Below are 26,104 nucleotides of genomic sequence, written 5' to 3'. Positions count from 1 at the left end.
AGCCTCAGGCATGAAGGAAAGTCTTTTGTAGAACCATTATGCTGTCTCTCCAGTCCTCTTCAAATTCTTTAAAAATGTTTTATTTATTTATTTGGATAGATTAGATTGAGAGAAACTGAGAGGGAAGAGGAGGATAGAGAGAAAGGGAGACACCTACAGAAATGCTTCATCATTCCTGAAGGCTTCCATCCTGAAGGTGGGGACTTGAACCCAGGTCCTTATGAATGGTAACATGTGAGTTTAGCTGGATGTGCCACCACCTGCATACCTTCATCCTTCCTTTTCAGAACAACTCTCAGCAACCACTGATCTCATTGTCTGTATACCTTTGCCTTATCCAGTATTCCATACTGTTGGAATCATACACTCCTCAATCTCTGGTTTTGCTGCTTGAGGTTTCAGTAACCTAACTAAGATTTAAAAACATTACAAACAGAGAGATATTTTGAGAGGAAGCACAGTCACATTATTACCATGTTTTACCACCATGCTCTATTTTACTGTTAGTTGTTAATTTCTTACCATGCCTAATTTACACATTAACTTTCATTATAATTATATATGTATTTCAGGCATCTAGTCTACTGTGGGCTTGGGCTATGCCTCCAGTTGGGTAAGGTGTGATTCCTGTATATGCATTATAGTACAAATACACACTTTAAATGTCCTCCATGTCTTGTTGTGTTTTGATAGGGGTAGGATGATGTTAAAGCAAACATTTTTTTTCTCCAGGGTTATTGCCAGGGCTCGGTGCCTACGAATCCACTGCTCCCGGAGGCCATTTTTCCCATTTTGTTGCCCTTGCTGTTATTATTATTGTTGTAGTTGTTGTTCGATAGGACAGAGAGAAATCGAGAGAGAAGAGGAGACAGAGAGGGGGAGAGAGAAAGACTGACATCTGCAGACCTGCTTCACCGCCTGTGAAGCGACCCATCTGCGGGTGGGAAGCCCAGGGTTCGTACCAGATCCTTACGCCGCCAGTCCTTGTGTTTTACTCCATGTGCGCTTAACCTGCTGCGCTACCGTCCAACCCCCTAAAATAAACATTTCAGAGGGCTGAGAGGTGGTGAAGCCAGTTGAGCACACACATTACCATATGCAAGGACCTGGGTGCAAACCTCTGGTCTCTACCTGCAGGGGAGAATCTTCATGAGTGATGAATGAAGCAGGTCTGCAGGTATCTGTCTCTCTGTCTCCACACCCTTTTCAATTTCTCTGTCTTAAATAAAGAAAAAATGTAAAAACAAGCAAACAAAAACTAGAAGGAGATTGAATAAGTAGAGCGTTTTAATCTGGGACCAAAGAATTGCAATTGGGAATACAGATTCAGGTTAAAAACCTAAAAAAAAGGTGTTACATAAAGAGACGAAAGTAGGAGGTTTCTAATGGGAGGAAAGGCAGTGCTGTAGGTAGTTTTTTTTTTTAAAGCATTAATTAGTGTTAACAAGCTTAAGCTAAGCATAATTGGTAGCAATTCTGTCCTCTGGCGGAGTCCACAATCATTAGTCCCTGTGATTAGGATGTCCAGTCTGCAGCTGATTTCTCAAACAACTGTTGGGGGGGAAATAATGACCACTTCACTCTGCCAGAAGGTCTGACCCAGTTTAAACAGCACAGCAAAGTGTTTATTTTATTTTTCTTCTTCTTTCTTTCTATGATGGTATCTCTGTACCGCGTGCTAACCGACTGCGCCATTGGAGCTCTATATGATGGCATCTCTGGTCCCATACTTATGACATCTTTTCACAATGGATGGGAGGAGATGAGGTCAGAGGAAGGAGGCAGGTGGCCCTGCAGGGGGTATGAAGAAGGAGAAATGAAGAAGAGCATCCCTTTGGGCTTGAGAATGCAGGCACATATCAGCAGATCTCTAGCCTGAGAGAACGAATGTATAGAGAGCCAGGCAATTGGGAAACCGACTTCAGAAACTCAGAAAGGCTGTTCAACTGTTGGTGCTGAGAGGCTACAGGTGGAAGTAATTTACGGATGTTAAAAGGCATCTACTCCACCCACCGCCCCGCCCCAAGTCTTCTAGCTGTAAAGCCTCTCTCCAGCATGTTTGTTCTATAAACGCCCATTTCATTTTCTTACCACTAGTCTGCAAACCTCCCGGAAAGATTGGATTGGGGTTTCCTGAGATCTTTCACACAAGTGAATCAGGCGTTTTTGCTCATTTGCAACTCTATCTTTTCCCATCGGGTAATTATTATTATTATTATTATTTTTGGTATGATCTTCGACCGTCACAATCTGTTTTGAAAACTGACACGGAAGTCTGCCACCCAGAGAGCTGTGGATTCCAATCCGAAATATATTTTAGCACCTTTTTCTTTCCAGTTGTAAGACAAGGTTTCACATTTTTCACAGTGGTTGCAAATATTACCTGACTACCTCGGATCAATATGGTTATGTTAATAGTAACTCAATATTTTAAAACACACATAAAAAATACATCCCTCTGAATGGGACCTAGTGGGGATTGTATTGTTATATGGGAAACTGGGGAATGTTATGCATGTACAAACTATTGTACTTACTGTTGAATGTAAAACATTAATTCCCCGATAAAAAAAAAGAACAAAAGATGAAAAAAAATACATCCCGACAAAGCCCCTATTTCATCATGTTCTAACCATTGGGATACATCGCTTAGAAGGTGGGTGATGCTTAAAGGCGATGCAACATTACACTGAGAAAGACTCTTTTTTGTCTGTCGGGCCCTTTAAGAAGGCGTGACGGAGGTAGACGCCCGAGTCGCCCCGCCCACCCTCGAGTCGGGGGCGGGGATTCAGTAAGCCTAAATCGGCCGCGCCGCTGGCTCATCCAATTTGCGTCACGGAAGGAGCGACCCTGAGGCGCATGAGCAAGTGAGTGAATGCGGCGCCGCCCGCTGGTTGCAGGCACGGTAGCAGGCAGGGCTGCAGCCTCCCGGTCTCGGCTTTCCCCTGGCAGGCGCGTGGCACCGTGCAGCCCCTTCTTCCCCCAATAAGGCTTCCTGATCCCTCGTCGTCTGTATTTGGGGCCCCGCAGCGACGCCCAAACTCCATGTAGCTGCCCCTGTCGGGCCCCCGCGGTTCCCCCGCCGCGTCTGCGCTGCCACCGCTGCCGGCACCATGGGTAGTGAGCAGAGCTCGGAGGCCGAAAGCCGATCCAACGATCTGAACTCCTCAGGTCGGTGTCCTAACCTCCACTTTCCTCCAGCCGGGCCCCAGCCCTCCCCTGGCTTTTTTCCTTAAAACACTTAATATCCTACGCGGAGCCGCCCTTAGTCCCGAACTCGGCTCCCAGCAGGGTCGTGTGTGTGCCCTCGCCCCCTGTTCCAGATGGCACAGCAGCCACCTTGCGTCTTCCCCAAAGGGCCGGGTGACAGGTGACAGGTGCACACTAGCTCTGAACCCTTGGGTGCAAAAGCCCCCAGATACTGTGTTCCTTCCACCACCACCCTCCCCAAAAAGCTGTCTTGACTCTCAATTTATTATAGAAGCCAGCCAGGATGGTAGGTGGTAGTGGTGTTTTGATTCTACTTAACGCCCCCCCCCAATACACACACACACACACACACACACACACACATATATATGTAATTTTTTGTGGTAGGATTGGGAGGAGTATTGTGTCTAGAACATAGCTAGAACTCATAAATAAAGCAGCTGATGCTTAATTGAGCATAGAGCCAGTTGCTCTTTTTTTGCTCGTTTGTTTTTGCTTTTAACTAGGAGCAGCGGGGATTGCCCCACATAAAGTCAGAGGTCGCAGATCCGAATGAAGTTAAATCTGCAGCCTTACATGAGGGCCCCTGGTCAGAGAGCTTCCCTGTTACTGGTAGTACCAGTAGTTCAGAAACGGGAAGTTGAAACATCTAACGGTATTCCACATTCTGCCTTTCAACACTAGTACAAGCTAGCATGGAGGAGGAGGGGTTAGACTGGGGCAGCATTTAGTGGGGAGCAGCCTCTGTTAACTTTGCTGTATTCCTTGAATCCCTCTTAGATTTAGAATGTATCTTCCATAACAAGTAGATAACTGATTATCAACTCTCACTGTCTTGTCTCTGTATCAGGCCAGAAGTGTACTGGTGGGAAAGTTCTGTAGCATTTATTTAGCATAACATCTTTTAATTTTATTTGTTTTTGATTTTTCTCCTGACTTATTTCTTCCCATTTAGTAACTGATTCTTGCCACTAGGGTTATTGCTGGGGTTCAGTGCTTGCACAACTCTACTGCTTCTGGTGACTGTGTATATACCTTTTCTTTCTTTCTTTCTTTCTTTTTTTTTTTTAAGTTTTTATATATTTATTGGGTAGAGGCTGCCAGAAATCCAAGAAGGGGAATATAGAGAGGAAGAGAGACAGAGACACCTGCATCACTGTTTCACAGCTTGTGAAGCTTACCCTCTGAAGGTGGGAACCAGGGACTTGAGCCTGGATCCTTGCACACTGTAATGTGTGCGCTCAACCAGGTGCACTCCTACCTGCCCCCTGTTTGTGTGTTACCTTTTTAAAAAATATTTATTTACTTACTCTTTTGTTGCCCTTGTTTTATTGTTGTAGTAGTTATTGTTGTTGTCGTTGTTGGATAGGACAGAGAGAAATAGAGAAGGGGATGACGGGGAGAGAAAGACACCTGCAGACCTGCTTCACCACTTGTGAAGCGACTCCCCTGCAGGTGGGGAGCTGGGGGCTTGAATCAGGATCCTTACACTGGTCCTTGCGCTTTGTGACACCTGTGCTTAACCCGCTGCAGTACCAATCAACTCCGTGTTATCTTTTTTATGTCTGTGCACCTACCAGCCAGCAACTGACTTTATTATTTATTTATTGCCACCAGGGTTATTACTGGGGCTCAGTGCCAGCACTCTGACTCTCCTCATGGCAACCATTTTTTCCTTTTTTCTAATTTTTATTACATACAACAGAAATTGAGAGGGCAGGTGGAGATAGAAAGAGAGCCACCTGCAGACCTGCTTCATTGCTTGTGAAGCAGATCTCTTGCAGGTGGAGAGCAGGGGCTGGAACCTGGATCCTCGTGCTTGGCGATATGTGTGCTTAACTGGGTGCACCACTGCCCAGTCCCCTAATTAACTTTTTATTTTACTTTATTTATTAATGAGGATTTTTTATTTATAAAAAGGAAACACTGACAAAACCATAGGATAAGAGGGGTACAACTCTATACAGTTCCTACCACCAGAACTCTGTATCCCATCCCCTCCCCTGATAGCTTTCCTATTCTTTAAAACTCGGAGTATGGACCCAAGGTCATTGTGGGATGCAGAAGGTGGAAGGTCTGGCTTCTGTAATTGCTTCCCTGCTGAACATGGGCGTCGACAGGTTGATCCATACTCCCAGCCTGTCCCTCTTCCCTTAGTGGGGCAGGGTTCTGGGGAAGCAGAGCTCCAGGACACATTGGTGGGGTTGTCTGTCCAGGGAAGTCTGGTTGGCATGATGGTAGCATCTGTAACCTGGTGGCTGAAAAGAGTTAACATATAAAGCCAAACAAATTGACTATATATATATATGAGGATTTTATTAATGAGAGGAGAGGAAAGAGAATAAGATCATTACTCTGATACACGTGCTGCTGCTGACTGAACTTGGGGCAACATGCTTGAGAGCCCAACACCATATGTTCTGTGCTACTTCCCAGAGTGCAGCACTGTAGCATGCTAAACATGCTACATGTGAACAGTTTGCAGTCAGCCTGCTTCTGTGTGTGTTTCACCAGGTGCATTTACATTTCATCGCTACAGTGGCCCCATTTTATGAGCTAATTGGAACCAAGTCCATTTTCCTCAGTACAAAGGAGCGATTAATCTGTAGGATGTCTGGTAGCTGCCAAAACAGCTTAGAAGAGGTTTCATGAAGGGCAGTACAAGGAGTGGAGGTTGTCCAAGAGTGCGTGAGAGAGCTGCCAGAAAAAGGGGCAGTTCTCTGAAACGATGCAGTACCTACAAGTACTATCTTCTGAAGTGTAGAACTTTCTAGAGGTTCATTCTCTTCTAATGTGCTTTGGCACCAACCCACAGATGTGAAGCATTTGCTCTTATCACTCAGCCTTGCTCCCTTCCCAGAGGTTCATTATTTCCCCAACCAGGAAGCTTTTTGGGAAGATGATGTCAGGCTGCAGGGAGTTTTTGACATGTCCTATCATTTCCCTCCAAGTGGCTTACATTCCCCCCAAGGGACTGCTTTCTAGTAGCCTTCCAGATTTCTAAGTTTTAGGCTCCTACAAGAGACAGGTTTTTTCCCTGCCTTTTTTGAACTAATGCCTATAACTTTAAGGGTCAGGAGTGTTGCTTCTCAGGAACGGATCAGTGATCTAGGGTTGAAAACCAACCTGAAACTTCCCTTACAGCTAGGTTCTATCATACCTACCTGGCTTGCTGTGATAGGGTGAGACTGCTTTACAACTCCCATATCACAGGGATGGGGCCTTGAGTAACTTCTTCCCTTTCCTTTATTTTATTTAATTAATTAATTAATTAATTAATTATTTTTCCTCCAGGGTTATTGCTGGGCTCGGTGCCTGCACCATGAATCCACCGCTCCTAGAGGCCATTTTTCCCCCTTTTTGTTGCCCTAGTTGTTGCAGCCTCGTTGCGGTTATTATTGCCATTGTTGATGTTGCTTTGTTGTTGGATAGGACAGAGAGAAATGGAGAGAGGAGGGGAAGACAGAGAGAGAGGGGAGAGAAAGATAGACACCTGCAGACCTGCTTCACCACCCGTGAAGCGACTCCCCTGCAGGTGGGGAGCTGGGGGCTTGAACCGGGATCCTTACGCCGGTCCCTGCGCTTTGCGCCACGTGCGCTTAACCCACTGCGCCACTGCCCGACTCCCCCTTTCCTTTATTTTAATGAGCAGGGGAGAGAGACAGGGAAAGGCCAGAGCACTGCTAACCTGTAATTTATGGTGGTGCTGGGGATTGAACCTGGGACCTCAGAGCCTCAGGCATGAAGTTTTTTTTTTAAGAACCATTATGCTGTTTCCCCAGCTCTTCCTTTCATTCTTCCATCCTTTCCCTCTTTCTTTCCTCCCATCTCTTCTCCCTCCTTTCCTTCCCCTTCTTTCCTTCCTTGGCCTTCATTACTCTGGGATAACTTTTTCTCCCCCCCCCCAGATAAAGAGACAGAGGGCAAGAACGGGGGAGGGAGAGAGACATACACCATAGTTTCGAAGCTTCCTCTATTGTGCTGGGGGCTGGGCTTGAAACTGGGTTGCATACATGGCAAAGCAGTGCACTATTCAGGTGAGCTATTTCGCCAGCCCTCCTAAGTTTTTTCTAGTATTGCTGCCTAGGTGAGTCATAATCAAAGTTTGTACCTTCTTTTTCCCGTTGCTTGAAACAGGAACATGTTTCAGGAGGCTTGAAGGAATAAAACTTAAAACCATATTCTGCTGGACTTTTATATAGGCAGATATGCTAAATAATAAAGTATCCTTTAAAAATTTTTTTATTATATTTATTTATTGGATAAAGACAGCTAGAAATCAAGAGGGAGGGGTGATAGGGAGAGAGACAGAGAGACACCTGCAGCCCTGCTTCACCTCTTGTAAAGCTTTCCCCCTGCAGGTGGAGACCTGGGGCTCGAACCTGGGTCCTTGCACATTGTAATACATGCGGTCAACCAGGTGCGCTACCACCCTGCCCCTATAAAGTATCCTTAATCACAAAAGAAGTTTGGTACATGTTCTAGGTTTCCGTAAGGTCTTTAAAATGCTATAGAAGATCGAGCCCCTCCACAATCCCCCCCCCAGCTCCCGCTGCCCCCCCCAGGTAGCTACAGTTATTTTGGGGTGTACCAAGGCCCTCTTTTCTGATGACTTCCCTGAGCACAGCTCCTATGGGTGGGTCTGGGGCAGCTAGTAGGTCTGCAGCTCCTGAGGGGTGTGACTCTCTTTGCAGTGGCCCCATCACCAGCCAAGCACAGAGCCAAGATGGATGACATTGTGGTTGTCGCCCAGGGCTCCCAGGCCTCGAGGAACGTCAGCAATGATCCTGACGTCATCAAGCTGCAGGAGATTCCCACCTTCCAGCCGCTTTTGAAAGGTGAGGAGGCCCGCCCTGTCTCACCTGGGCTTGTTGCAAAGGTTTGCCTGGCACTGCCCTGGCTCCAAAGGTATCGCCGCGTCTCCCTCCCTCATCTCATTCAGGTCTGTGCTTGAATCTCCTCCTTGGGGTCTTCCCCACAGCCCTGCTTAGCACGGCAGCCTTACTTCTGCCTGCTTTTCTGTTGTGCTTAATCACCACTGCCCACCCCCCCCTTGCATACTTTGCTGATGGGTTTGCTGTTTGTGTTTTGCTAAAACTTGCGTGCCCCCTTCCCAGAAAGACATGGCGCCTTCTGTGCTCTGTTGAATCCTCACCACTTGGTATGCGACGTGCTATTACAAAGCAGGAGCTGAGTGAGTGAATGAAGGAGAAAATGAGTGATGGTGGAGTTGGCCTTCACCTGTTGCACTTCCACATGGAGACTTCATCCTTTTTGTTCTGGGCAGTGGAGTCACTAGTTGGGGTTCATAGAGAAACTCCCCTGGCAGGTGTTTTATACAGAGTATGTGAAAGGAGAGAGTATATACAAAGCATTGGCTCCCCTGGTTATCGTAAACTTAAGTTACCTTTGAAAAAGGATTCTACTAGGGCTAGGAGGTGGCATCATGGTAGAGCATTGGGCTCAAAATCACGAGGTCCTGGGTTTGATCTCAGATATCCCCTGTGCCAGAGTAATGCTCTGGCATGCTCCTTATTAGTAAAAAAAAATTAAGGATGAAAAACCCTGCTCTGTCATAAGTTTCTACTAATTTTTTTTTATATTTACTCTTTTGTTGCCCTTGTTTTATTGTTGTAGTTATTATTGTTATTGATATCATCACTGTTGGATAGGGCAGAGAAATGGAGAGAGGAGGGGAAGATGGGGAGAGAGAAAGACACCTGCAGACCTGCTTCACTGCTTGTGAAGTGACTCCCCTGCAGGTGGGGAGCCGGGGGCTGGAAACAGGATCCTTACTCCGGTCCTTGCACTTTGCACCATGTGCACTTAACCCACTGCGCTACCGCCCAACTCCCTAGTTTCTACTACTTTTTATTAAAGTTTCCTTATTTTCTCATCTCTATTAAGTGGTGATGATTTTGCATTGACTGGATGGAGTTTCTCTAAGAGCGAGAAAAGTAAAGGAGCAGAGGAGGGAAAGACGGAGGAGAGAAAGACACCTGCAGACGTGCTTCACTGCCTGTGAAGCAACCCCCCCTGCAGGTGGGGATCCAGGGGCTCAAACCAAGATCATTATGCTGATCCTTGCACTTAGCACCATATGCGTTTAACCACTGTGCTAATGCCCCCCCATCCTCTTACTCTTTAAAAAATACTTCATGAGAGGGAATTGGGCAGTAATGCAGCAGGTTAAGCACAGGTGGTGCAAAGCGCAAGGACCAATGTAAGGATCTCAGTTCAGCCCCCGGCTCCCCACCTGCAGAGGAGTCGCTTCACAAGCGGTGAAGCAGGTCTGCAGGTGTCTTTCTCTCCCCTCTCTGTCTTCCCCTCCTCTCTCCATTTCTCTTTCCTTTTTTTTTTTAATTTAAAATATTTATTTTTTTCCCTTTTGTTGCTTTTGTTGTTTTATTGTAGTTATTGTTGTTATTGATGTTGTCGTTGTTGGATAGGACAGGGAGAAATGGAGGGAGGAGGGGAAGACAGAGGGGAAGAGAAAGATAGACACCTGCAGATCTGCTTCACTACTGCCCGACTGCCCCCCATTTCTCTTTCCTATCCAACAATGACATCAATAACTACAGTAAAACAACAAGGGCAACAAAAGGGAATAGATAAATATTAAAAAAAAAAAAAAAACTTCATGAGAGAGACCAGAACACCACTCCATTGTGTACATTGCTGGGACTCAAATTCACGATCTCACTTGTGCATGGTACCAGTTCTACTGCTGAGCCACCTCCCTGGCCCCATCCCTTTAATTCTTTCCTGTGCATGGTGGCATAGCAGGAAGACAGCTGAAATGGAAATGTCACCCTGATGGCAGATCCGGTACTATGTACATTATTCCACACTGTACCAAAAAGAAAGAAAGAAAGAAAGAAAGAAAGAAAGAAAGAAAGAAAGAAAGAAAGAAAAACAAATGGCACAGGGGCAGGCTCACCTGGTAGAGTACACACTCTATCATGCATGGGGACCTAGGTTTGAGTCCCTGACCCCCACATGGGACCAGCCAAAAAGTGGAAACTTCATCTGGAGTGGGGGGCAGTGGGATGGTGTCTCCTCTGTTTAAAAAAAAAAAGCCACTGAATAGATAACCCATATATGATCCTATTCTTCCCAAGACTCCCTTGGTTCAAGCCCCTATTTCTACCTGTAGGAGGGAAGCTTCTTGAGAGGTGAAGCAGTGCGCCTGCACCTTTGTTTCTCACCCTCTATAAAAACAAACAAACAAACAAACAAAACCAACAAAGGACACTGGGAATGGTGGAGCCATGCAGATGCTGAGACCCAGCAATAACTCTTGTGAAGGAAAAAAATCAAAGGACAAAAAAAGTCTACTACAGACTTCAGTTGTAGACTTTGTCAGCTCTTCCTAGCTCTTTCATGAGACAGCACATGCCATCCTGTTAACCCATCTTTATGTCAGTCTTCACTAGCTTGAGGAATGTGTGATTCTTAGAGAAGCCAACATGAGTGAAATTTCTTTTATTTTTATTTTTTGAATTTATTGAGAAATCCTGATTATATTTTGAGTTTTCAGGTGATTTTTCTTTTTTCTTTTTTGAGTTTCACAGGAGAGCAGTCTGAACTGGCTCCTACTTCGTAGCCATATGCCTTAGGAAGTCCTCAACACTGGGGCTTTGAGAACTTAAACTCCTTGTCCCAAGTCACGTGACTAACACTCCCACATCCAGATATTAGGATAAGAAGTTTTTCTTTATTTCTTTTCTTTCATTTGATACGACAAAAATGGAGAGGGAAGGGACAGGTAAAGAGGAAGAGAGGCACCCCAAACTACGTCACTACTTGTGAAGCCTCCCCCTGCAGGTGGGGACTAGGTTCATTTTTTTAAAATACATATTTTTAATTATTATTGGATAGACAGAAATTGAGAAGGGAGGAGGAGATAGGGGAAGAAACAGAGACACCCGCAGTCCTGCCTTACTACTCGTGAAGCTTTCCCCCTGCAGGTGGGGACCAGGGGCTTGAACCTGGGTCCTTTGCACACTGTAATGTGCACACTTAACCAGGTGCACCACTGCCTGGGGCCAGGTTCTTAAAACCAGGTGTTTACACATAGTAAACACATGTGCTCTATTGGGTATGCCACCGTCTGCCACCCTCACTTTTTTTCTTTTAATGATTTGGTACATAGACTATAAGACCTAGTTTCTAGCACTTACAAAGCCCATCACAAACACCGCTGACAAAGGGAACAGCCGTGGGTGTGCGTGGCAGGACTTGTCACAGAGCCCTGTGCTTTGATTCCCTTCTGCCTCCTGGCTTCTCAGGAGGAGACCCTTATCACTGGTCCCTCTTCCTCTCCCCACCCTTCTCCTTACTGCTTTCAGGACCAAGCTTTTTCTCAAAGGAGTAAAAAACACCCCCCAGCAAAGGCTCTGCCCCAGCAAAGGCTCTGCCCCCCAGGTTTGATTTCAGAAAGCTTGTATTCAAGTTAATGACAGTGTACTCTTACCAGACAACATGCCCCAGCCCTTCACAGAGCTCACTATTGTTCCGTCGTGGCCTATGAGGTAATGCTCCGGCTGGTGGGGGATCTGCAGAGGCAGTAGCCTGGCGAGTTCGGGGCTATTCACCAGACTGAGGTAATGTTTGCATTTGTAACAGGCAAGCAGATTCTTTCTTTGGTCTTCGCCCCTCTGGATAAATAATAGCAGAGTATAATCTAGGCTACGTACTGCTGCCAAATTCTTTTCCCCCCTTTTCAGTGTCAAAAAGAATTTGTTTTTCACAGCAGCCTCTGTATCAGCACTTTATTCTGTAATAATAAAGCATTTGATAAAAAATGAAAAATATAGACAGTGAAAACTAGCAGTACATGGCTCCCACAGAATACAAAAGCAAACTGACTTAATGCAAATTAGATTCCCAGTGGTTAGAAAAGTCCTAAGATTTCTTACTCAAAATCCAACCCCTCACACATATTTTTGAATGAATCCCACTGTCTGTTTTTTGGTCCACCTATAGAAATGAACCATTCACAAGAGAAATGCAATGTTTTATATGTGTAATTGTAAAAGTAGTTACTCATTCCTGGTAATGAACACACACACACACACACAGGCCATGGAGGTTTGAGAAGTGTGTATGTTTGGGCCAGTGACATAGCTTACTTGGATATTGTGTTGCTTTGCCCTGTGCATGATGCAGGTTCAAGCCCGGTTCCTACTGCATTGAAGGAAGCTTCAGTGCAGTTGTCTTTTTCACAGACACTCTTTGTCTCTATCTTAAAAAAAAAAAAAGTATGTGTTTAAGACACTCATACATATTTTAAACAATCAGATATCTTTTAAAGAAATTGAGGGTAGAAGGAACTATATTTAGGCTGTTATGTTTACCCACATAATTACCATTTCTGGAATTCTTAATCGCTTCGGGTGGATTTAAGATTCAGTTTGATGCCATCTAATTTTAGTCTGAAGAACTTCTCTCAGCATTTCTTGTAGTGAAGAGCAGCTGGAAACCAATTCTGTGTATTTTTATTTATCTGAAAATGTCATTGTCTAGTTCTGAAGTTTTTTTCCTTTTTGGGAGGGGTAGTTATGCTTTTGAGATATTATGCAACTCTGAAATCTAACTTTTCAATACTTTCTCTGGTTATGGCATTCACTGATAATTCTTGTTTGACTTTATTCTACAGCGGTGGTCACCAGATAGTAATTTTTCTTTGTTGTTTTTTTTTCATGTGCAAGTTTATTAAGAAGGTCATTCGATTCTCCCCATTTATCTATCCATTTAAGTCAGCATGGAACAGTTTTATGTCAGTGCTTTCTTTAATGAGTTGTAATCTGTTACAGTCACTGTTTTTAGCCTCAAAATCCTCTGTTGGCCAACTGGCGTGCATCACCCTGGCTTCCTATGTTCCTTTGACATCATCCCATTACTTGTTGAGTAAGGGCTTATTTTCTGCAACAGTACAACATCCTGCTCTCACCTTGTTCTTGCCTGTTCCAGCCCTACAGTTGGGCACTTCTCCAGGAGCCCTGGAGCTTTAGTGGAGCGTGGGACTAAGCCCTATCCCCGGGGCCTTTCAGGAAGGAGGCTTAGCTGGAGCATTGAGGCATGTGTACACACTTAACAGTGCTGTTACTGCTGGCCCTCCTTCCCTGGTTCATACCCTGAGCACCGTCTTTCAGCAATAAGCCAAAAAGGAAGGGCTCACTCTTTTCTGTCTCTCAGGGTTGAACCTTTCACCACTTGTTTTACAGTTTCTGGAAAGAGCATTGCATAGGTTTTGTCTGGTTTTCTAGATGTCTTTGCCCCAAAGGTATAATAGTGGCTACTCCTTCATGGACAGATGTTTCTGCTTTTTATTCTGTTTTCTTTGTGTCTGTTAACATTTCTTCCATTTTACTTCAGAGCTTCATGCCAGCAGTCCTGGGCATCTGACTGGTCATTCATGTCCACAGTATACTGCTGACCACCTGCCAAGTGCCTGGCACTGGTTCAGTTCATGGAGCTGCAAGGGGTCTGAGACACAGCAGGTGCCTATTAGGAGATCATAGGTCAGTGCATGTTGTAAACAGATAAAAAACACAATATACTATAGCATGAGTAGAACTGACCATATGCCCCAAAGACTAAGCACATGAAGAAGAGAAAATTGAGTCAGCTTGTGAATTAAAATTTTTTTATTATTATTTTACTAGAGAGATAGAGAATGGCTGACCGACTGAGACAGCCTTATGATGGTGCTGGGGATTGAACCTGGGACCTCAGACCCTCATGAATGAGAATCTTTTGCAGAACTATTGTGCTCTCTCCAGCCCCTGGACTGTGAATTTGGGGCAAACTTCAATGAAGAAGGAACATTTAGGCTGGGCTTTGAGTGATGATTAACAGGTGCCAGATGGAGAGGACAGGGATAGGGAGGACATTCGTGGTTTAAAGACCCATCATATAAATAAGAATCTTTTTTGTTTTTTATTGCCAAAGCTTCACAACTCTGGGATGACTTTTTAGATAGAGAGACAAAGACAAAAAGGCAGAAAGAGATTGCAGCACTGAAGCCAACTTGGGTCATGTACATGGCAAAGCAGCATACTATTCAAGGGAGCTATTTTACCATCTTAAGAGGTCTTTTTTATCTTAAAGGATTTTAATTAATTAACTTAGAGAGACATAAAGAGACAGATTGGAGCATGACTTGTGCATATTTTAGTGATGCCGGCGATGGAATTCAGAACCTTATGCTTTTTATTTTTTTTAATTTTATTATCTTTATTTGTTTGATAGCAATAGCCAAATATAGAGAGGGAAGGAAGAGATAGTGAGGAAGAGAGACAGACACCTGTGGACTGACTTCACCACTTGTGAAGCATTCTCCCTGCATGTGGGGACTGGGGGGCCTGAACCTGGATCCTTTAGCAGTATAAATGTGCGCTCAACCAGGTGTGCCACTGCCTGGCCCATTTGTTTCTTAATTGGGGGGATTAATGGTTTACAGTCGACAGTAACATACAGTATAGTACATGAGTAACATTTCTCAGTTTTCTGTATCACAATCTAATTCTCATCTAGGTCCTCTTTTGCCGTCATGTTCTAGGATCTGAACACTCCCTCCCCACCCCAGACTCCTTTACTTTGGTGAAGTCCAAGTTCTGTTTTGTGTTTTCTCTTCTGTTCTTATTTTTCAACTTCTGTGTATAAGTGGGATCACCCCATATTCATTCTTCTCTTTCTAAATTACCTCACTTAACATGATTCCTTCAAGCTCCATCCAAGATGAGGTGAAGATGAATTTACCATTTTTTAAAAAATATTTTATTTTATTTATTTATTCCCTTTTGTTGCCCTTGTTGTTTTATTGTTGTAGTTATTATTGTTGTTGTCGTCGTTGTTGGATAGGACAGAGAGAAACGGAGAGAGGAGGGGAAGACAGAGGGGGAGAGAAAGATAGACACCTGCAGATCTGCTTCACCGCCTGTGAAGCGACTCCCCTGCAGGTGGGGAGCCGGGGTTCGAACTGGGATCCTTATGCCGGTCCTTGTGCTTTGCGCCACCTGCGCTTAACCCGCTGCGCTACAGCCCGACTCCCGAATTTACCATTTTTAATAGTTGAGTAGTAGTCTATTGTGTATATAGACCACAACTTGCTCAGCCACTCATCTGTTGTTGGACACCAGGGTTGCTTCTAGGTTTTGGCTATTACAAATTGTGCTGCTATGAACATAGGTATATACAAATCTTTTTGGATGGGTGTGTTTGACTCCTTAGGATATTTCCCCAGAAGAGGAATTGCGGGGTCATAGGGTAGGTCCACTTCTAGCCTCTTGCTCTCTACAGGTGTTGGGTCAATCTACATCCCCACCAGCAGTGCAGGAGGGTTCCTTTGTCCCCACAACCTCTCCAGCATTTGTTGTTACTATCTTTCCTGATGTATGACATTCTCACAGGGGTGAAGTGGTATCTTGTTGTTGTTTGCATTTCTGACTATCAATGACTTGGAGCATTTTCATGTTTGTTGGCCTTCAGAACCTCCTGTTTGCAAGTTCACTGCCACTTCCCAGGTCATGGCCCGAGAATACCACAGTTATATCTGGGAAGTGCTGCTTTGCTTATCCTTTTATAGCCTTGATACCCATACACAGGCAGCTTAGATAATTGGGTTGTAGGAAAAAATCATAATGTATTTTTCAATGCAAAAATGTGTCATGACTTTTTTGACAGCATGTCTGGATGGGGGAACACCACTCCGCCATCTGCGAACCTGCCATGGTACTCCCATGTGGTGTCACAGATCAAACCCAGGGTCTCAGAAACAATAAGACATGTACATAACTGCTTGAGTCACCTGCTGGTAGTGAACTGTCGGTTTGTATTCAGTTTTTTTCCTCTAGGGTTATTTCTGGGGCTCAGTGCCTGCACTACAATTCCACTGCTCCTGGAGGCCTTTTTTTCCCCCCCATTTTGTTGCCCTTCTTTTTGTTGTTGTTATTGCCATTGATGTTGTTGGGTAGGGCAGAGAAATTGAGAGAGGAGGGGAGACTGGGAGAGAAAGATAGACACCTGTAGACATGCTTCACTACTTGTGAAGCAACCCCCCTGCAGGTGGGGGCCAGGGGTTCGAACCAGGATCTTTATGCTGGTCCTTGTGCTTTGTGCCATGTGCACTTAACCTGCTGAGCTACTTCCTGACCCCCAATTTTTGTTTCTTTAAACATTTAATTTGTTGTATTTATTGATTTGAACAAAATACATAGTTTACTTTAGCTGATATTCAGGGATTTACCTTCTAATATGGTTTCCTAACTGAACTAGCTACTCTTGCCATATGACAATAGAGATAAATGTCTATATTTCCTTGTAAGGCTCAAGCTCACCAGTGGTTTCTGGTAAGTGTTTGACTAGGAATAGTCCAAAGCTGAATAGTGTAAAATACTCTGTAATCTCCAGTTTTGCAGCTTTTCCAAAAACCACTAGAAGAATTCTTGTAATTTTAAACACCCTTCATTTGAGACTGAAATGTTAGGACAGTGGAGGCTATAAAGTACCCCCAGAATTAAACAATCAAAAAAAAGATTTTATTGGGGCCAAGCAGTGTCATACCAGGTTAAGTGCACACAGTGCGAAGTTCAAGGACCCATACAAAGATCCTGGTTCAACTACCCCCCCCCCCCGCAGGAAGGGTAGAGTCACAAGTGGTGAAGCAGGTCTGCAGGTGTCTCTCTTCCTCTCTACCTACCCAAAAAATTGGAAAAAATGGCCACAGGAGCACTAGATTTGTAGTTCAGGCACCAAATTCCAGCTATAATTCTGGAGGCAAAAAAATTATTATTTATTAAAGAAGAACCTACTTAGCTGCTCAGTCTTTATCTTTATTTATTTTTTAATCAGCAGGGCTTCACTACTTCAGGCCAACTTTTTTTTTTAGAGACAGAGAAGACACCACAGTATTGAAGCTTCCTTCAGTACAGTGGAAGCGGGGCTAGAAGTCAAGCTTCATGCATAATGAAGCAGGCACCTTCCCAGGTGAGCTGTTTTGTTGGCTCTTTCAGTTTTTTTTTTTTTTTTTTTTTGCCTCCAGGGTTATTGCTGGGGCTAGAGGCTACTTTTCCCCTTCACATTGCCCTTGTTGTTTATCGTTGTTATTGCTGTCATTGTTGGATAGGACAGAGAGAAATAGAGGAGGGGAAGACAGGGAAAGAAAGATAGACTCTTGCAGACCTGCTTCACCGCTTGTGGGGAGCCAGGGGCTTGAACCGGGATCCTTATGCAGGTCCTTGTGTTTCATGCCATGTGCACTTAACCCACTGCGCTACTGCCTGGCCCCCTCATTCAGTCTTCCTAACTGAGGACTGGCTCCCTCATTCAGTCTTATTAACTGAGGACTGTGCTCCAAATCTTCCTTGTATCAGGGCTAATATTTGCCAGCCACCTTAGAGGAGGAAAATAATGCTATATACCACTGAGAGGAGTTAGCAGTTGGAGAGCCCAAAGAAACATTAAAATATTCTTTAAAATAATTATTTCTCATATTTTACTTTTTTTCTTCATTAAGATAGCCTCCTCATGCAATTTAATTTACAGTTTTTTTAAACGTTGCTCCACTAGATGGCACTATGTGAAAACAGATGGTGAGCTAGTAGCCACCGGTAGTAGTTCCAGACCTTAGGCTAAGTTTATTCTTCAGCATCTAGAGTGCTTATTAGACCAGCTCACAGCTTGAGTCAGACATGGACCCATGGGAAAAATATACATGTCCTGTGGCAAATTAGTAATCTGTAGTTATTTTATTGTTTATCAGGACAGAAAAGGACAACAAAAAATATTACTAATGTAGGAATATGTTCACTTTTACTGACCTTAATTACCTCGAGAGAAAAGTTTTCAGTATGTTATAGAATTACAAAGATTATTATACCCAAACCTCCTGAAGAGTTGAGATTGTGATTTCTAAGGGCCTAGCACAAAGCTTGGCATTTGGTAGGTTTTCAGCAAGTGTTAGTGTTAGGGAAGCCTGCTAAATGCCACATGGGAAAAAAAGGTGTCAAACCCTTCTCTTGGCAAATCTCATTTAGGAAACAAGAATTGCCAGACATAGATCCCAGAACTCAAGCAATGTGTATGTATCAGTTGAGTACTACAGTCATTAAGTTCTGGAGGATTTCAGAGAACCAGTAGCTCTTAGGACTGGGGCTGTAATAAAGTGTCCTTAAGGAAAGAGGTTTAGGGCCCAGGGAGACAGCCTAATGGTTCTGCAAAAGACTTTCATGTCTGTTTCCTTTTTATTTAAAAATAAAAAAATAAAAAATAAAAAGACTTTTCATGTCTGAGACTCTGAGGACCCAGGTTTAGTCCCTGGCACCACCCTAAGCCAGAGCCGAGCAGAGCTCTGATAAAAAGATAGAGGTGTTTGGAGATGAAAAACAAGGGATAGGTGTAAGTGAAGAAAGGAGTGAACCAAGGCTCCAGGCTGGGACATAAGCTCCAGCAAGGTAAGAACTCAAAAGCCTAGCTCACTTGAATAGTGCGCTGCTTTTACCCTAGTTCAAGCCAGGCCCCCACTGCACGAAGGAAGCTTTGGTGCTATGGTTTCTTTCCCTCTGCCTCTCTATCTGAAAAAGTCAGCCTGGAGCAGGGAAGCCCCAGAGATGACTAAAACAACTTAAGGCTGAATCTAAGGCTTACTTTTAACTTTTTAAAAAAATATTTATTTGTTGTAGTTATTATTGATGTCATCGTTGTTGGCTAGACTCAGAGAAATGGAGAGAGGAGGGGAAGATGGGGGGAGAGAAAGATAGATACCATCAGACCTGCTTCACCACCTATGAAGTGACTCCCCTGCAGGTGGGGAGCTGGGGGCTCAAACTGGGATCCTTACACCGATCCTTGTGCTTTGCATCACTTGTGCTTAACCTGCTGCACTACCACCCGACTCCTACATTTAACTTTTTTATTTTTTACTTTCGACAGTAAATACAATAGTTTGTACATGCATAACATTTCTCAGTTTTCCATATAACAATACAACCTCCACTAGGTCCTCTTTTCATCCTTCTTGGACCTGTATTCCCCGCCCCCCAGAGTCTTTTACTTTGGTGTAATACACCAATTCCAGTTCAGGTTCTACTTGTGTTTTCTCTTCTGATCTTGTTTTTCAACTTCTGCCTGAGAGTGAGATTATCCCATATTCATCTTTCTGTTTCTAACTTGTTTCACTTAACATGAATTTTTAAGGTCCATCCAAGATTGGCTGAAAATGGTGAAGTCACCATTTTTTATAGCTGAGTAGTATTCTATTGTGTATATAGACCACAACTTGCTCAGCCACTCATCTGTTGTTGGACACCTGGGTTCCTTCCAAGTTTTGGCTATTACCATGTTTAACTTTCAAGGCTTATTTAGACTTGGTACTTTTAGGAGGAAAGGGTGCTTTGGAGGTTATCGGGGTAGGAGAATAATAATCTTTAATTTTTAAATTATAGCGCACGTGGCATGAAGAATAATAATCTTTAATTTTTAATTAAAGATAAAAAATAAATTTAATTTAAAATTAAATATTTAATATTTAATTAAATATTTAATTAAAGATTATTATTAAGGAATAATAATCTTTACTTTTTAATTAAAGCGCACGTGGCACGAAACACAAGGACTGGCTTAAGGATCCCGGTTCGAACCCTGGCTCCCCACCTGCAGGGGTGTCATTTCACATGTGGTAAAGCAGGTCTATAGGTGTCTGTCTTTCTCTCCCCCTGTCTTCCCCTCCTCTTTCCATTTCTTTGTCCTATCCAACAACGAAGACGACAGCAACAATAACTACAGCAGTGAAACAACAAGAGCAACAAAAGGGAAAAATAAACAATAAAAAAGTTCTGGGGTGGGCCAGGTGGTGGCACACCTGGTTGAGAGCACACATTACACTGCTCAAGGACCTAGGTTTGAAGCCAACGATCCCAGTCCATAGGTGTTCACGGTAGGGAATGATGAAGATGGCTACAGGTATCTGTTTCTTAATCCCTCTCCCTATCTACCCCTTCTCAATTTCAGTCTCTATCCAAAATAAACTAATTAAAAAATAAATTAAAGAAAAGATAAATTTGAATTCTAGGAACAGTGCACAAAATAACTGAGCACAGTCTTAAGAAGAAAAACCAGTATTTCTTTTTGAAAGCCTAAAATCATGAAAGGCAAGGGATTTAAGAAGTATGGTGATTTGGAGATCTCAAGGAGACAAAAGGTCCTGAATGGGATTCCAGAATGGAAAAATGTATTCATAGGAAAAAAATGCTAATTTAAATATGGTCATGGCCAGAGAGAGTTCACAGACCAGATGCACCTGGACTAGTCCGAGCCTTAGCACCACATGGGAGATGCTGTGATGCCAGAGGCAGCTGTGCTGTTGTAGGGTCTCAGAATCTCTCCATCTGAATGAAGAAAACGACCTGGACTGGTGAAGTGTCGTATGTGAGAGGCTTTAGCACTAACCACCCCCACCACCAAAAAAAATAACTTAATTGATTTTATTACACCAGTATTAATTTCCTGGCTTAGGCAATTGTACTATGGTCGAGTGTCTGACTTAAAATTAGGAGAAGGGGTAGGGAGTCGGGCTGTAGCGCAGCGGGTTAAGCGCAGGTGGCGCAAAGCACAAGGACCGGCATAAGGATCCCGGTTCGAACCCCGGCTCCCCACCTGCAGGGGAGTCGCTTCACAGGCGGTGAAGCAGGTCTGCAGGTGTCTATCTTTCTGTCCTCCTCTCTGTCTTCCCCTCCTCTCTCCATTTCTCTCTGTCCTATCCAACAATGATGACAATAACAACAACGATGATAAATAACAAAGGCAACAAGAGGGAATAAATAAATAAAATAAATATTAAAAAAAAATTAGGAGAAGGGGCTGGGCAGTAGTGCAGTGGGTTAAGTTCACATGGCGCAAGCGCAAGGACTGGAGTAAGGATCCTGGTTCCAGTCCCCAGCTCCCCACCTGCAGGGGGGGGGTCACTTCGCAAGCGGTGAAGCAGGTCTGCAACTGTCTATCTTTCTCTCCCCTTTCTTTTCCTCCTCTCTCCATTTCTCTGCCTTATCCAACAACAGTGAAAAACAAAGGGCAACAAAAGGAAAAAAAAAATAGCCTCTAGGAGTAGTGGATTTGTAGTGCAGACACTGAGCCCCAACAATAACCCTGCAGGTTAAAAAAAGAAAAAAAGTGGGTGCGGTGCAGTGAGTCTCAGGCAGACTGTCGGCTTTGCAAAACCAAGGCCCCAGGTTAGATTCCTGGGCACAGCACCTGGCCAGACTGCTTCTCTGCTCTGTACCTGTTGCAGCTTTTCATAAGATTATTTAAAAAATAAAGTTGTCTCAAACAAACACTTCAACTGGGGATGGGGAGATACCCCACTGGTTATGCAGAAGACTCTCATGCCTGGTGCTCTGAGGTTAATCCCCAGCACCACCACGAGCCAGAGCTGAGCAGTGCTCTGGTTGATGCCCCTCTCTTCTGTCTCTCTTTCTCTGCCCCTTTCCATCTTTCTCATTAAAATAAAAAATTTAAAAAATTAAATTATTTAAAAACTGTCATATTCCTTTGTATGGCAAGCACACAGGGTGTCTTTTCTCTACATAATGTGGATTGTAAACCCTGGAAAACAGTTATTTAAGAATATTAGCATCGTTCAAGGAAGTTAAGAAATGAGCAAAAGCATATTTATAGAATCTCTTCTGTTGACCCACATGTCCAGTATTTGTGGTGTTCCTCATTTCTTGTGGCTCTGAGCCATCAATTAGTATCACTTTCTTTCAACCTGAGAGAGCTGGATATTAGTGTAGTTGCTCAGGATTCTGATATTCCCCAACATTTATTTAATTTTATTAGTGATTTAATACTGATTTACAAAATTACATGTCAATAGGTAAAATCCACTTCATTCCCACCACTGGGATTCTGGATCTTCAGTGGCCCCACTGCAAGCCACCGCATGGGTCAGCCATCATCTTTACAACTGTCTGTCTGCATTTAGACATAATTGCCCCATTTTGCTTCCCAATCCAATTCTCTCTTCCCCTCTAAGCCACCCATGACAACATTACTACCTCCATATGTCCCTCTCCCTTTCCTCCTCTCTGTCTGGGTGCTGATGGAGCTGGAGTTCAGAGTCCTCTTATCATCTTCCTCCTATCACTTCTCCTCCACTGGAGTATGGATCAAGGTTGTTTTTGGGGTGCAGAAGGCAGGAGTTCTGGCTTTTGTAATTTGCTTCTCTGCTGGGCCTGGGCTCTGGCAGGCGATCCATATCCCCCAGCCTGTTTTTATCCTTCTCTAGTGGGCCAGAGCTCTAGAGAGGTGAGATTCCAGGACACTGGTGAGGTCAATTGCCCAGGGAAATCAGGATGGAGTCATGGTAGCATCTGTAACTTGGTGTCTGGAAGGTGGCATGACCTAAGTTGAGACATGGTTAATCGACAAGAACCAAAAATTAGGAATAGAGCAGATGAGATTAGGGATCTTAGGCTAGAAGAATGCTAGAAAGTCCATCTAATGCATGTTCTTGGGCTGGGGCACACAACTATGGTAATTTTGAGTTTGATAACTAGCCTGAAGTATAAAAATATTGTCTGAGAAAATGGTGTCAGAGTAGAGAAAAGGCCTAGAAAGTTGGGTTAAGGCAGTGAGTAGTTCCCATTCTTGAAAAAAATTCTTTGGATACAATGAACTTTTTACCGCTATCTACCTGACTCAGGGCATGTATATCTATATATTGCACCAGAGCCTGTGCAACCTCCTAGTCCCTGTTGGTCTGAGCTCGCAGCTCATGGTCACATCTGGGAACATTGCAGGATGCGCTCATTTCAGAGCCAGTCTTCCTTGAATGGCAGGGCAGGACACCCCAATCTCCCCTCAGAGAATGGGGCTATCCTTACCGTTGCTGCTTTATGGGGAGGGCAAGGTCTGTACTTGTTGCAACTTTTCATAAGATTATTTCAAAAATTAAAAGGTAAAACAAATAAGGGGAGGGTTCACAAGAGGGCTTGTGATGCCGTTCCTGATGTAAGTGGCCAGTGGTGGTGGGGAGAGGGATCCATTAGCAGTCTAGGCACATTGTATTTGTGTGGGTGACTGAGGATTTCTTGACTAGGGTCCCAGAAGACAAGGTGGTGTGTTAATGACCAAAAGGACCATTATTAAGTGGGCTAGTCTCTTGCCCTGATCCAACTTTTGTAGTGCTGTCTTTATCTGATGACCTTAGACTTTCTCCCAATCATTTAAGCATTGTCATTTGTTGAACCCAGCCAGAATTAGAGTTTTGGGGTCTTTTTTTGGGCCTTTCTGTTAGGCTGCCCAGCTAATTTGATCTGAGTCCAATCAGAGAATTTATGATGCATTCTTTGGGCATTTAACTATTACTGAGCAATTTAACTTTGAGTTATATAATTGTCCCTTGCTTATGGATACATGCACACCTGTACCCAGTACCCTAAACCCTAGCCTGTATTTGGTATCCGTTACTTGGTTAAGTGATGTGGATGTAGGTAGTCCCATGTATTAGGAAAGATTTCAGCAGATTTGAAGAGTTGTGAGGTTGACTTCTCAGGTTTATCTCTGGTTACAGTCCATAGTAAGAATTCAGTAGCAGCATATTATGGGGTGGCAACACCAGTAGTGATTTGGTTGAAGTTGACAGAGGAGGTATGGTAGTAAGGAATCATAGAGAAGAAATATCAAGAAGTCTGATTATAATCCTAGAGGTACTGGGACTAGGAGAAATGAGGGTATAAAAAAGAATGCAAGGGCTTTCTTGTAGTCTTAGAGTTTAGAATATCAATAATTATTATTATAACCAGGTTAGTTGGTGGGTTTGTTTTCTCCCTCCCTCCCTCCCTCCCTTCCTTTTTTTTTTTTTTTTTTTTTTTGCCTCCAGGGTTATTGCTGGGGCTCTGTGCCTGCACTACAAATCCACTGCTTCTGGAAGCCATTTTTCCCGCTTTGCTGCCCTTGTTGTTACCCTTGTTGTCATTATTATTGTTGTGTTGTTATTGCATAGGACAGAGAGAAATCGAGAAAGGAGGGGAGACAGAGGGAGGAGAGAAAGATAGACACCTGCAGACCTGCTTCATTGCTTGAGAAGCAACCCCCTGCAGATGGGGAGCTGGGGACTTGAACCAGGATCCTTACACCAGTCCTTGCACTTTGCACCATGTGTGCTTAACCCGCTGCACTACCGCTGGCCCCTGGGGATTTTTTTTTCCTGTGATAATCCAATGGTTAGTATCTATATCAATATACTTGACTTCAGTATACTTTGTACCCTTTTAGTGGTATCTGAACCTATTTATATTTTAGATACTTATAGGACCAAATGGTCTTGATCAGTCTGGCTTAAAGTTGTAGTAGACTTAAATGTTTAAAGAGCTATATTTGCAGATACATTTTTAGAGCTCCTAGAACAATTTAATCCCATTATCAAAGTTTGACCATCTTGCATTTCTAATGTATTGTTTAGGCTAAAGCAAATATTTGTGCTTAAGGCTATGTATGGTCTAGGCAGAGAGTTTGAGATATTAAATCTATTCCCCCCAACATGTCATATTAATAATGGTTTATGAGAAAATGAATCAATAGGATCAAAAGTTTTACACCTTTCCCACCACTGAGAGTCTGTTCCCTCCCTTCTCCCTACTAGGTAACCAAGTTTTCCAATCTAAATATGGGTTGTATTGTGTCTGGTTGTTTGTTGTTTTTCTCTTTTAAAGAACTTATTTATTCATGAGAAAGATAGGAGAGAAAGAACCAGACATCACTCTGGTACATGTGCTGCTGGGGATCAAACTCAGGACCTCATGGTTGAAAATCCACTGCGCCACCTCCTGGACCACGGTTGTTTGTTTTAAATGTGTGTGTTCAGTTCTCTAAATTCTACATGAGTGAAGCCATCCAGTGGCTTTCCTTTACCTATTTGCTTACTTCACTAAGCATAATGTTCTCAAGTTCCATCCATTTTATCCTAAAGGATGCAAAATCTTTTTTTTATTGCTGAGTAGTATTCCATTAAGTATATGTCCCATAACTTCTTTATCCAGTCATCTGTCGAAGGGCATTTTGGTTGCCTCCAAATTTTGGCTGTTGTGGATAATGCAGCTATGAACATGAGGGTACATGTATCTCTTCACTAGGTGAGATAGCTCATCTAGTCGAGTGTCTGTCGTTACGTGTGCAAGACCCTGGCTTCAGTCTCGCACACCACATGAGAGCACCATGGACAGCACCAGAAGGAACTCCATGGATGGAGAAACAGTGTTGTGGTGTGTCTCCTCTGCTCTCCTTTCTCTCACATGTGTAGGATTTTTACCACAAGATGATTTTTATGCTCCAATTTCTTGCTTCTATTTTATGCTATTGTCACCATACATTTTTTTCTTTCAGATGTATGTAAAAAAGTTCATACACAATACATTGCAATTTTTACTTTCCATCAGTGGTGGCAAGCCTGTTTTGTCAATGGTCTGATAGTGTTATGTGTAGGCCATCTGGTATGTGTCTCAACCACTCACTGTGAGTGTAGAAGGAAAGAAACCTTAGACAATGCAGAAAAGAATAGGTGTTGCTTTATCCCAACAGAACTTACTTACAAAAACAGGAAGGGGGTGGGGGAGACCTGGCCTCTTGAGCCATGCTTTGTTGACCCCTGCCTTAGACAGGAGCAGTTGAAAGTAGACAGAGAAAGTTATTTCATGTTTATCCTCACTGTAACCATATCTGGAGTGTTTCATTCCTTGAAATAGTCCCAAGTCTCAGTTTTATGTTCCTTTCATCCAAAGAGCTTCCATTAACATTTCTTGTGGATCAGTTTCTGGTGACTTGAGGAAGTCATTATTTCTCCTTAAATTGTTACTTGTTTTCACCAGAGCACTGCTCAGCTCTGGCTTATGGTAGT

The 26,104-nt window shown here is 43.5% G+C and overlaps 1 protein-coding gene across 3 annotated transcripts in view; it reads left to right on the top strand.

Moving 5' to 3' along the window:
* Positions 1 to 1,404: 1,404 nt before the first annotated feature.
* Positions 1,405 to 26,104, top strand: part of BORCS5 (BLOC-1 related complex subunit 5) — a 73,251-nt gene continuing 48,551 nt past the window's right edge. Inside the window, exons 1-2 of one of the 3 annotated variants that reach the window (XM_016185056.2) lie at positions 1,405 to 1,767; positions 7,905 to 8,048. In XM_016185056.2, coding sequence (XP_016040542.1) covers positions 7,937 to 8,048 — 112 coding nt within the window. In that variant the 5' untranslated portion in view covers positions 1,405 to 1,767; positions 7,905 to 7,936. The other 2 variants (XM_016185055.2, XM_060183853.1) reach the window with 2 other exon arrangements.

Source organism: Erinaceus europaeus, unplaced genomic scaffold (assembly GCF_950295315.1).
Source record: "Erinaceus europaeus unplaced genomic scaffold, mEriEur2.1 scaffold_295, whole genome shotgun sequence".
NCBI classification, from domain to species: domain Eukaryota; kingdom Metazoa; phylum Chordata; class Mammalia; order Eulipotyphla; family Erinaceidae; genus Erinaceus; species Erinaceus europaeus.
Note: the sequence above shows the minus strand (reverse complement) of the source record. Positions and strands in the feature narration are given on the sequence as shown.